Source organism: Mustela erminea, chromosome 14, assembly GCF_009829155.1.
Source record: "Mustela erminea isolate mMusErm1 chromosome 14, mMusErm1.Pri, whole genome shotgun sequence".
NCBI classification, from domain to species: domain Eukaryota; kingdom Metazoa; phylum Chordata; class Mammalia; order Carnivora; family Mustelidae; genus Mustela; species Mustela erminea.
This window is the reverse complement of record NC_045627.1, coordinates 82,375,394-82,388,424: the sequence shown is the minus strand read 5'-3', so window position 1 is coordinate 82,388,424 and position 13,031 is coordinate 82,375,394. Positions and strand designations below refer to the sequence as shown.

General features: G+C 46.7%; 1 protein-coding gene across 16 annotated transcripts in view; it reads left to right on the top strand.

Moving 5' to 3' along the window:
- The window catches only part of FGFR2 (fibroblast growth factor receptor 2), a 102,834-nt gene that overhangs the window by 40,174 nt on the left and 49,629 nt on the right, over positions 1–13,031 (top strand). For all 16 annotated transcript variants that reach the window (XM_032314042.1, XM_032314041.1, XM_032314052.1 and 13 more), the window contains one exon: positions 10,062–10,185. In XM_032314042.1, the coding sequence (XP_032169933.1) occupies positions 10,062–10,185 (124 nt within the window). The remainder of the gene's footprint in view (positions 1–10,061; positions 10,186–13,031) is intronic.

The following is a 13,031-nucleotide window of genomic DNA, read 5'->3' as shown; positions in this document are numbered from 1 at the left end:
CCAAGGCACAGTCGCTTTAAACAACATTTATTATCTCACAGTTTCCAGGTGTGGCTTAGTTGGGCCTTCCACGGGGAGGTCTTTCATAGTACTAAGATTTCAGTTTTGTCTGGAGTCTCATTTGTGGGGTCGGTTGGGGGAAGGACCTGTTCCCGGTCTCATTCCCGTGGTTGTCGGACTCACTTCTTTGTAGGCTGTTGGGCTGGGGGCCTCAGTTCCTCGCTGGCTGTGGGCTGGAGGCTATCCTCAGTTGCTTGTCCTATGGGCCTCTTTGTGTGGTAGCTGTCACCCCTCCGGGAGGGGAGACCAGAAGAGGTAGCACTTAAAGAAGGCAGGAGTCACAGCCTTTGGTAACCTAATGGAAGTGACCTCCAAGCACTTTGGCTGTTTTCTGTTATTCAGCAGATCATTAGGGAGGAGATGAATTCCCCAAGGTCACGGACATCGGGAGACCTGGGATCAGCTGGAGCCGGCTGAGCAGCCTGCAGAGGGGCGCTCTCGCCCGGACCCCAGGTTCCGAAGAACCAGGTCAAAGAGGATTTCTTGGTGGATGGACTTTCCTGCTATAGATGTGTCCACACCACTGATGACACATGAGAGGGTGTGTGAGCCCTCACCTCAGCGCTGCTGTGGTTCAGGGGGTCTCCTCTCCACCAAAACGTACCTTGGAGCCCTTTTCTGAAATGCCCTACCCAGTTCTATCTTTATTATTATTATTATTATTTTTTAAAGATTTTATTTATTTATTTGACAGACAGAGATCACAAGTAGGCAGAGAAGCAGGCAGAGAAAGGAGGAAGCAGGCTCCCCACTAAGTAGAGAGCCTGATGTGGGGCTCGATCCCAGGAGTCTGGGATCATGACCCGGGCTGAAGGCAGAGGCTTTAACCCACTGAGCCACCCAGACGCCCCCGGTTCTCATCTTTAAAAGGGTTGTTTTCTTCTTCAAAAATGGCTGACTTGGGGCACCTGGGTGGCTCAGTGGGTTAATCTTCTGCCTTTGGCTCGGGTCATGATCTCAGGGTCCTGGGATCAAGCCCCACATTGGGCTCTCTGCTCGGCAGGGGGCCTGCTTCCTCCTCTCTGCCTCCTCTCTGCCTGTTTCTCTGCCTACTTGTGATCTCTTTCTGTCAAATAAATAAATTTAAAAAAAAAAAAAGGCTGACTTCTGTTTTACCATTTAAAAACATTCAGAAGCCAAAACCCAGAGGGCAACGGGGAAAGCCTAGGAGTAAATTTCTAAGCGCAGACATGGGGCAGTTGGCGTGTATGACAGGTGTGAGGTACGTTTGCTGCCAGGTGGGTGCCTCGGAAGCTGTGGAAAGAGACACACGTGGCCCTTCTTCCACGACTCCTTGTTGGTGGGAGCAGGAGGCAGGAGGCTGCTTTGTCTCTTTGCTCTGAGATTGGTGCTTAACCCAGGTTAAGGAGGTCGGCTGGCTTTCTTTGTAAAAGACGGTAAGACCCGAGATTTACAGGTGGTTGCTGCTTGGAAAGGAGGACTTAAAACCACTCCAGTTGTGGCCCTGGGGATGGTTCTAACCACCAGATGCTTCTCGGGAACATAATAGATAGATGTCTTTCCGATGATTTCATTTCAATACAACCGGAGTGTCAGAGCGGTGGTCAGAATCCTGGCCGTTAACAAGTTTCCTCACTTAAGTCAGCCTTGGAAAAAAGTAGAAAGAATTGATGAGCCTCCAGAAACTCCTGGTCTTAAAATAAATAGGACCAACATCATTATTATGGGTAAGGAGCTTTTTGCAAATCTGAATTAGTGATTATAAATGCGCTTAAAGACTAAGGGCGCCTGATGAGGAAATGCTGCTTGATTTTCAGCAGGTGCAGTTCAGTGTAAATTACCGAGGGCCGCATTCTGCTAACTGGAGAGCGCCCCGGTTCCAAAAGCAAAGTGGGGGACCTTGTGTAGGGGACCTTTCTTTTGCCTGTGCGCGCGGAGGCACAGATGACCAAAGGATTTTTGTTGTTTTGCGTTGGAACCATTTCTGGAGTGAAAGAGAATGGGAATTTGAGTGCAGGGGAACGAAAATATGAAGTATATTTTGCTATAGGCGTGCCTGGCTGGGCGTGTCGGCACGGCGTGTAACTCTTGATCTTGGGGGTGTGAGTTCTAATCCCATACTGAGTGTAGAGATTAATTAAAAAAGAGGATCTGAAAAAAAGATAAAGTGAATTTTGCTATTAAAAAAAGGGCAAAGAAGGGAGAGTATTGTACCTTTGGGACGTGGTTTGCTAGCTGATGCTGATGAGTGCGTGTTTCTGGTCCTGTTGGGACTCTCTCTGGAGAAGAGTCTGTGGCCGTGCCTGGGCATCCTGGGGTGTGGCAGGGGTGTCACTCTGTCAAAAACGAAGGTGGTCCACCTGGATTTAGTAAGGAGTTTTCACAGCAGTTGTGGTGCTGGACATTGATTTGGGGGAGACCGTTTTAGCTCAGGAATTCCTTCCAGCCAGCCCCAGGGGCTTCTGGGACTTGAAAGGGAAAGAGATCTCTCATCTCCTGGGAAGACATAGTTACCTACAGCATAAGCCTTGCTAATTATGTGTGAGGCTCACCCCAGGCCCCAGGTCGTGAAGTCCTGGGGGGGTCACAGATCCCGACAGCCCCACCTCTACCACGAGTCCAAGTACTCTGGCTGGTGCAGGCCTTCTCAGGGCCCTAAACAGGGCAGAGTCAGGAGCATGGTTGCTACGGATGGGTTTTCTTTCTTACCTGCAGAGACTTTTAAAAGAATTCTTCTTCTCCAACATTTGGCATGAGGGAACCGTCCACCCCCCAAAGCAGAGATCCGCGTGGATAGCCTGATGTCCAAATGTCCCTCTCCCCGACTCCCATCCCTTCGCTACTTTATTTAACGAAGAAGCAAAGTGTCAAGTTTTCCAAGATGTATTTTTCCAGAAAGCAAGACTTGAAAGTTTCCGCAAACAAATGTCTGTTATTTCTGTGATTTTTTTTTTTTTTCCCCTTCATAAATCTCATTCCATAAACCATGGTTGCTCTGTCTGCCTCGCTCAGCTGTCGGTCTAGCTCTTTCTACCTGTTTATGGATCAGGCATTTTGGCCCTTGTCCACTGTGTTCTAGCTTGTTTTGAAATGGTGGCCAGTGAAGGGAGAAGGAAAAAAACCCAAAACAAAATCAAAGAGAATTATGAAATGGGACAGAAAGCTCATTTTAATTAAAATGACCAACAAAGCCCTTCGGTATTCTGTGGGTCGGTCTTACTTACCAAAGAACTCATGCTGAGCCTTCCTTAGGTGATTTAAGAGTCATGTTACTGTTTTTCTTAGTATGTGGGCACAGGCTGGGTGGATGTTATTATTTATGGTGATAAAGGTTGACTTGAAGCGTAACTGCATCTCCCTAATTGTCCTCACGCCTGGGGTTTTTCATCAGTCTTGCCTGTGGGCAAGTTGTTGAAACTCTTCTTTTAGGTCATCTGTCCTTAAAATGGAGTTTGGGTGTATAGTCTTGAACATCTGATTCCTTCCAAAAACAATAGCACAGATTTTTTTTTTTTTTTTTAGAACGAGGTTACCTATAAGGCTAGATATTTCAAAGGGCTCTGAACAGTAATTACAATTTAATGCAGAAAAGCAAGAAGATTGAGGTAATTAGTAGACCACCTCAGTTCCTGACTCATTCCTAGGTAATGACTCAGGCGTAGAGGGGAAGAGTATTCTTAAAAACTGCCTTTCATGCCACTTAATAACTGCCTAAGAACCAAGAGAGATCACAGGATCCAGCCCTCCCTCAATCTGTGCCTGGGACTGGCACAAGAGGGCGTGGCTTCAGGCCTCCTGAGGGTGAGAACGCCCGCGGACCCCAGGCAGGGTGAAGTGTCCCTGGATCTGGACTGTGCGTTTCCTTGTATGTTTCAGGTCCAAGAAAACCTGAAGAAAAATCTGTTTTCTCATAATCCCGGCTAAACTGGTGGTTTTGGTGGGTAGGTTCACTTTCCAGGTTACTTAGCTGTCCTGTTAGCGATGTTGGATGAAAATGTTATGCCTAATCCCAAAGTACGTTTCTTGGGAAAAATCACGACTAATGTCCTTATGTTTATATTTATATTTGGTTGAGCTCTTTCTCAGCCCAGGCATTGCAGCGTTCAGCCCAGATCGGGCCATCTGGGATGAGGAAGCAGGTGTAGGTCAGCCAACCTGTGTCGTGACTGTGCTGGGCACCTCCCACCCGCCATGACGCCGAGTCCCCTGCACCACCTGAAGAGGGGAACGCTGTTATTTTGCCCCTTTTACAGATGACAGTTGTCATGGGGCTCCTTGGTGGCGAAGCTGCCGTATTTGAACCTAGGTAGTTTTCGTCCAAGGTTCATGCTCTTCCTAAACTGCTTTCTTCAAAGGGGGTTCCATGTCTTTATAAAAAACACTGTGATAACTTGGAAACATGGAGGTAGTAGAGGCATCCCAGGAAGAGGTAAGTATCAGTCAAACCAGGGTATACTGTTGAGAACAAAGTTGGCCGTATGATCCATGACCAGTGTGGGATTTTTCAAATTGTGGTAAAATATACAGAATATAACATATGTCATTTATTTTTCCTCACCCCAAACAGAAACTGTGTATCTGTTAAGCAATAATTTTCCTTTCCTCTTTCCCCCTCCTCCCACGCCCTGATAACCTCCAGTCTTTCTATTTCTGAATTTGCCTGTTGTAGGCATTTCGTGTAAGTGGAATCACAGGATAATTGTCCTTCTACCTGGGTTCAGGTGTGTTGTAGCAAGAATCAGACCTTTATGGCTTTTTAGGGCTGGATACTATTCCATTATGTGGATCGGGCCCATTCTGTGTAGCTGCTCATCTGTCGATGGGCCCTTGGGATGTTTCCACCTTTTGGCTCTTGTGCATGAAACAGCTTTGAACATGCATGAGCAAGTATTTAAGTCCTTGCTTGCGGCTCCTTAGGGCATATACCTGGCAGTGCGATTGCTGGGTCATCTGATGGTTCTTCATTCGGCTTTTTGCGGAAGGTCATGAGATTTTTAAAAAAGAGTGAAATTCAGAAGGCAGTGATCCTACTGGCAGTCTGCCCCCAGAGCACCTTTCTGAGCCCCTTCGGGCATCTGAGGACGGCTTTCCATGTTGTAACCCTCTCCTCCCTGCTCTGGGAGATCCACGCATCATTCACGGAGTGGAGGAAAGAGTTGTAGTTGTGCGCTAGATGGGATCAGAGCTCGCCTCACCCTGTTCTCTGGACACCTCCTGCCAAGCAAACTTCAGGAGTTGAAGCATTAATCAGGCATTTGCCTCCACATCTGCGTGGTGATAAGCAGCAGTGAGTGCCACAGCCCTTGACAAGGGTGCGCTCTCTTTGTGCACACCTCCAGGGGTCTGGCTTAGAGACCCCAGGAACCTGCTGGAAAGTGGGGTCTGGAATGGGATCGTAAGGCTCTGTGTGTCCCAGTGACAGCTGGGTTATGGCGTGTTGTAGGTCACGGGCTGCCTTTATGAAGGCCAGGGTTCGATGGGGTTGCTGCCTTTGTCCATAAACTAGGCCTGACACGGGTGGAAGGAAGGGCTGGGGTATTTGCCATCACACGGACACAGTATTCATTGCCTTGGCATCGAGCAAAACTTTCCATCCAGCTTCTGGATGTTTATTCTGCTTGTTATCGAACACCTAGCTGTTTGGAAATATCCAGAATTTTTTTTTTTTTTTCTTTCTGCAATGTGGAAACCAAACATCCAGGTGACAGCCTGGGTCTTTGGCCTTTCACCTTTCCCCTGGGTGTTTTGGTATCCTAACTAACGAAATCTGCATTCCCAGTTGTCACCTGAAGATAGCTGAGGGTTTCCACATGCCTCTCGGAAGACTAAGGTAGCAGAGGAATTCTGAGAAAACCTGTCTGGGCCACCTTTGGTCTTTGTGACCAGGGGTGTGGAATGTTTGTGGAATCCACCTTTTTTGTAGTAAGAGTAAAAGAGTCGAGGCCATTAACTTCAACCTGCTTTGTTTCTGTATTGAAATGTTATTTTTACAAGTCTTTAGTGAACATAGTTTTGAAGCCTCGTGCTCTCTAATTCTGTTCCTTGGCAGATGAAAAAATCATGATGAATTCCGCAAAGATTTGGCCACAGGCAGGAATGAGGAGAAAGGGTGATGCGTGTGTCTGCTGGTGCGGGATTTCTCTTCTCCCCGGCCCTGTCGCTCAGTCTGCCAGAGGCTTACAGTCCCCGTGGTTTTGCCACAGAGCCGCTCCCGCTGAAGGGGTAGGCAGGGGGAGTAGGTTTTACTTCAGTTTTTGGGTGCCATGTCTGTGATTTCGGGTTAAATTTGAAAAGTGAAAATGAGAAAAAAGTCAGCAACATGCATAACCCCAGTACCTAATTATATATAGTGGACTGCTAACAATTTAGTACAGTTTTGTTCTGATTTCAGCTATGTTTATACAGTCATGCTTACAGATTCAGGGTGATGCCATAGGCACCTGCAGGGCTGTGTGTGTGTGTGTGTGTGTGTGTGTGTGCGCGCGTTTGTATTTCTGTACAACGGAATCCTGAATATAAATATTTTTATCTCACCCCCCCCATTTATCAGTAACTATTCATAGTATCTTACCAGGTCTGAACATAAGAATACCTCTTTCTTTTTAATGACTGTGTGTTATTTTGTTGGAATGAATTAACCGTCTGTTAGTTCATATAGGACAAAGTATATTTTAGTAATGATTTTATCCCCAGTGGATTGATTTTTGCCGTTACAAACGGTGCTGGAAACCTCAGTCTTTCTTGTTCATGTGCCTTGAAGTCATCCTGCTGTTTTCTGTGTAGGTCTCATTGCTAGCGGTGGAATTAACTGGGTAAAAAGAAAAAAGAATGGATTGCTGATTTTAATAGGCCCTGCCAGATTATTGTACAGAAAGGTTTCTCTCTATGTTCCTGTTCTCAGTTTGAGCCTCTCTTGCCCTCCACCCTCGCTAAGTACTCAGTGACGTGGCTCTTCCTAATTTTTGTTAATCAGCAGGTGAATAACAGGGTCTCATTATTGTTTTAATTTGCATTTCCCTGATTGTTAATGAGGTTAAGTATCTTTTCATATGTTTATTGGGTATTTACATTCCCTCTTCTGTGAAAGCAAAGATGTGCATTTGCTCTAACTGGCAGAAGAATGATAGCACGAAAAAGATGAGGAATATTAAAAAAAAAAAAACAACGCACAAAGAGGACATCTGTCATTTTTGTGGGAAGGGCAGTGTCTTTAGGTTGACCCTGAATCGGGGTATGGTAGAGGAGTGCTTAGAAGAGAAACACAAAAGTCTTTGTGTCTTTGCCCCCTCATCTTGATAGAGTCACTGTTTGTCCTCTCTTAGCTTGTCATTAAGCAACCACTAATTAATGGTAGGATATCCCCTAGGAGAGTGTCAAACGTTCCCACTGTTGGCAGCTTCTAAGGGCGTCCGTTTGGAAAGTGCCACAGCTCATAAAATTTGGGATTGGTGGTATGTCAAGGAATCAAATACTGGAGCAGTGGTGTAAGAAAATAAATATTAACAGCACGGCATGGGGCGGTATTGACTGAGTACCAAGGTCTCGGGCAGGGCAGAAGCACCTTGTTTGGTAAGTGGGTTTCTCATTGTGAAAGCATTTTATAAATGTTAACTTATTAATATTTGTAGTGCATCTCCAGGAAGGAAACATTTCGGGGAGCACACGCTGTCGACGAGGGGTTTTACGTGGAATGCCATCGCCCCGATGAGAGCCCGGGTCTGACCATATGCCCCGGGGTTAAACACGGCAGTGGTATGCCGGGCTGCCCATGCCAAGATTTAATGTCTTGGGCAGAGGCAGACGATGCCCTCCCTGTGCAGTTCAGGTTCAGCTCCGTTTGGAATGTACCATGTGCCAAATCTGGATCCAGGCGCAAGAAAGACATTGACAGTTTGGACGGAGTCCAGAGACAGGCACTAGTCATGATTAAGGGCTTATGGGCATGACATTTGAGCAGGGGCTCAAAGAACTGAATATTTACAGCAGGGCTGAATGCTGGATTACGTGGCTTGGTGACGTTAGGCCCTGTGGCTTCATCCCCAAGTCACCCTCTGTGTGATTAGTCCTTCAGAGCCCAGGAAAGTCCCATTTCTGATACCGCCGAGAGCTTGGGGAGAGGGAGGGTCTCTGCGTGGGCCCATCGGAAGGAGTTGGTCTCTGAGTCGCCCATGCTCTACAACACATGGCTCCACGGTGACACCCGGGGGGGCCAGGATTTCAGTAGAGAATTAGCAACCGCTTCTTCTTGGTGTCCCCTCTACACACTGCACTGAAGGCTTATCCCTCCTGAGAGGAGGCCTCCCCTCTTGCTTGGGTTCTCCTAGAAGCCTCCGGCCCAGCCAAGAGCAGGAGGGAGGTCTTGGTTACCAGTGGAGGGGACACACTCTCTCCACTGGGGTCTGATGCCTTCAGGTTCATTTTACCACCAGACTCTTCGCCTGTGACACTGAGAATGAGTGTTCTCTCCTCAGCTCCGTGACAGGAGGTGGAAGCAGTCCAGGGTTGTGGAGGGGAGCAGTGAGAGGACAGCAGCTTGAGCAAAGGGCCTGTCTGCCCAGAACTCACTCTCACTTCCCTGATCGTCCTCGGTGAAGAAGAGTCCAGCCCTTACCCCCGGGATCCTTACCCCCGGGATCCTTCATGGGACTGTGCGTGACGAGCAGTGGTCTCATTTTTGAACCAGCATCGGTCGCTGCTGTCTGTGACAGCGGCTCACACTCAGCCTGTGACACGACATACGTTGGGGGTAACGGGCTCCGATAACCTCTTACCTCTGTGGGTGCTGCTTTTCGAAGTGGACAGCTGCTCTGCCCTCCCGTTTTTATAATGGAGGGTTCATGAGATGAGTTTCTTTATTCTCTAGTTCCTTGACTCACTCGTGTGCTCACAGAGGCTCGGCTGGTATTATCGGTTTTTATGTGATTAAGGCAGAAAACACTTGCAGTGCTCAGGGAATCATTCAGAAGGTCAGTTGAAATTCCCGAAATCATAGTTAAGACCGGTAGGGCCCAGGCTTTTAATTTATTTTTTTAATTTTCTCCTCGCCATGTCTTTAGAGTGCCTTGTCCAAAATACTTTTACAGCATGATTTGGATTTGGAGAGAAAGGGTAGAGCCTTGCGCCTGCAAGAGAAGATCTGCATTTTGGTCTTAGTGAGGAAAAGTCATGCTTGCTTGAAAGTTTGAGTCGATGGAAATATTTTAAAAGCAAGGTGGGAATGTCAGAGTCTAGCTTGTTTGCGTGTTGACAGAACTGGGGGTGGCAGTCCCAATACCTATTGTCACATGTGCTGCTTATCTTTGAAAAAGTCTCAAGGAGTCTGTAAGCAGATGGATATGCAGCTTAGGTTTCCTGAGGATTCATTGCTCCCATATTTGGAATTCTGAGTGTGTCTCTCAGGAATATGTAGCATCTATTCGACCACTGCCAGAGATGGGAGGGGCAGACCTGTGTTCCCAGTTGAAACTTCTGGAGGCTTCCAGACAGCCTCTGAGGGCCGTGGGAAAAGAAACTGGAAGGTTCCAGAACAATACAGAATATAGCTTGTGGGCTTCTTGAGAGATTCACCTTAGCTAAGGCCGGATGGAGTGCTCAGATCAGTGACTGGCATACAGTAAGTGCTCATTGGAGCTGGCCATAAGTGGTCCATGGGTGCCCTGGGGCCTGAGGGTTCCTAGTGGATGAGCAGCCTTTCAGCCTCTCTGCTCTGGGGCACTGGTAGGGTCGCAGGCAAAAGGGCAGGCTCCCCTGGCCATTTGGCAGCTCCTGGAGGAACCGTCAAACCATGACAGCAAGAGACCCAGTCAGCACACTTGCATATCTGAACGTGTCTGTATCCCCTTGTGAGACATTCACCTTGATGACAATATTGTTTTCGCTTGTCTCTATTCTGAATCCTTTGTATGAGGGAAATGTAAAATTCAGGGGATATTTCTCTACTTTCCTTGTCTCCCCCAACTGCTTTTTAGATCAAGAAAGCAAAGTATCTAGTATTCTGTGCTAAGCATGTTAAATAAGCACCTTTACTTTGATCTTTTCAGGTGCGAAACCAGCACTGGAGCCTTATTATGGAGAGTGTGGTCCCGTCCGACAAAGGAAATTACACCTGTGTGGTAGAGAATGAGTATGGCTCCATCAATCACACGTACCACCTCGATGTTGTTGGTGAGTTTGCTTCTCCCAAAGGGGCGGCTGTACGCCAGCTTGACTCCTGTGACATCGTGAAAGTGAGTCTTGTTTCTTTCCCATGGTTTAAGGAGAGTTGGTCCATTTCCTTCTTCCTCAGCACACGCTGTCATTAGAGAAGGATTCTTTTGTCAGTTGACAGTGTTCTGTTTCCCAAGGAGCCATGCTTTATGTATTTTGGGTGATCCTCTTGGTTCCCTCGCATCTTGTGGAAAACGGACATAGTGTGAAAGGTGCTGCCATTCTGGAAGCTGAAAATGGATGAACATAGAGAATGAAGATAACATTCTGGAGAATGTTAGTGTGTTCAGGGAAGGGGCACAGATATGCTCTAAGAGAACTTTTAAACATTTCTTTATTTGTTTTAGAGGGAGAACAAGAGCAAGTGCAGGGGGTGGGGAGGGGCAGAGGGAGAGGGAGAGGGAGAATCTTGAGCAGACTCCACACTGAGCGTGGAGCCCGACATGGGGCTCGATCCCGCGACCCTGAGATCGTGACCTGAGCTGAAATCAAGAGTCGGATGTTTAACTGACTGAGCCACCCAGGAGCCCATAGACCTTTGCTCTTAAAAGAGAGGAAGCACAATCAAAAGAAGGGATATTGTATTGTATTGTATTGTATTGTATTGTGTATTGTGTATTGAATTGCCTGTGAAAGAGTAAAGGAAAAGGTATCAGTATGACTGAGCTGATACCTGGCTGGGGCAGGTCAGGGTCAAGGTGCCCAAGTGAAAGTCATTCGAGATTGTAGGCTCAGCGTTTGTTCCTAGAAATGATTCCTTCTGTGGAAAGGGAACTGTATATATGGGCTTGTAGATATCTAAGTGCTCAGATAGATAGGGCATTTTAATTAAGTATCTTAAGACCAAGTAGCCTGATGTCCTGGAACTCAGATTTTTTCCCATCTTGCCTGTTGTGATGGGTTGTGTTGTAACTGATAAGGAAAGAGGGTTTCTCTGTCCCGTGGGAGGATTGGAGATGCCGAGGTTGGGTCTCATTGCAGCAGGGATGGTGGCCTAAGATCTTTGGATCCCTTGTACGATCCATCTTTTTTCTGTCTTGTCGTCTACCTGGACTCTCAGGCTCACCGCCTGACCTTGAGTTCTGGCTGAGGGTCAGCTAACCAGTTTACCCTTCTCTTGCGGATTGCCAGCTTCAGCTAAGGGACTCAACTCCAGGCTCTCCCCGATGGATTTTGCCTTAAGGTGACCCTGTGTAACTCCACAGACCATGCCTACCCTTCATGTCTATGAACAACGGCTTTCCTCCATTGTCTCCTGTGCATGTGTCCCTAGTATTATTTCATGTGTGGACATTTCTTCTCCTTCAAGAAGCTATAAACTCTCTGAAGAGAGGCTCCATAGTGATTTGAATTGCCCAAAGAACCATGAAAACACCTTCCAAATCTTGATTAACCAAATTACATAGATTTTGGTTAATTGAAGTTTGAGACTAACTGCAAATTGAACAAAACCATTTTGATTTTTTATCAAGTTGCCTTAAATTAAATCCATAAGAAGCTCAGTTTTCAAAAGCATGGGGTAGTATTTATTTCTGAGCATGGGTTAGAATTCAGTGAAAAAAGTATTTGTGATGCTTTATCTTTGTTATAACAACGCCAAATTTGGTAGCTTTTACATAATGTAGATCCCATGGACATTCCTAAAAGACTGAGTTTCTTTGCTCACAGGGATATCGGGGAAAGTTTCTTAGTGGGAATCACTACGCACAGATATTTTACAGATCGAACCGAAAGAAGTAACACCAACACGAGAAGAGAATGGTGAACATTTATTTTGGCATTGATGGGCCATAAATAGGTTGATTAAGCACACAACATGGGTTCACATTGGGCTTCACGTCGCCTGAATTTGACACGGGAGCGTTTCTATTTAAGGAAAGAAAGATTTGGGGCTAGAAATTCTTCAATACTTAATTTTGAAACAAAGTAATTGATTGTGTGAGTAAGATAATCATGTTGTAGCTGTCCCCAGGGATTCTGGCTTTGCACAGGTCCCCGATGGCTCGCTGGGATTGGCTGGGGATCCATCCAGGAATCTGGAGTCAGCTGGGCCACCTCAGCTCCTAGCAGATTTTGGGTTGAGTTGTTATGTAAAACAGTCAAAGCCCCTCACCCCACCTTTCCTTTGAGCTTTCTGGCAGCTCATCTCTGTGAAGCCCTCTGCCGTCTCTCTTACAGTGTAGGGCTGGATTTGAATTGGGCTGCTGAATAATGGAATTGTGCTGTCTAATGTTAATCCCCTGGCAATCAGTCTTGTTGAAAAGAGCGTATGATTCAGTGGTGTAATGTAGAGGGAGCATAGAGTGTATGGAGTAATGCAGAGAAAGGCCTGATTATGTCACAAATTTGGGAGATTGCCCAGCCAGACGTGGGCCAATAATGACACAATGCTGGTTGGGAATATCCATTAAAGCTCAACCCCTAATAATTTTCCAAGCCTTGAACCTTCTTTATAAATAGAAGCCAAAAGTCAGTGGAGTATAAGACATTTTCAGGAAAGATGGAGGTGTGAAATACTGTCATCTTTGCTCAAAACCCCGGTAATTGCTTTGAGAAGCACTAATAAAATAAGAATTGAGTCGGCTCGAGAGTCTCATGCAGACTTACGGGGTTGGCAGGCGGGCGTTCTGAACATCTCAGCAAGTGGCAGCAGTGGATTCAGGCTTGAACACCGATTTTCTGGTGGCCCACAGTCCGAGCGTAATACACCGCCCCGTGATAACAAGCTTCCCAGCTACGACTGCATCTCCCAGAACATCGGAGACTTCCCCCGTGAAAGTGAAGTCCTGTCCTTGCTCAAGTTC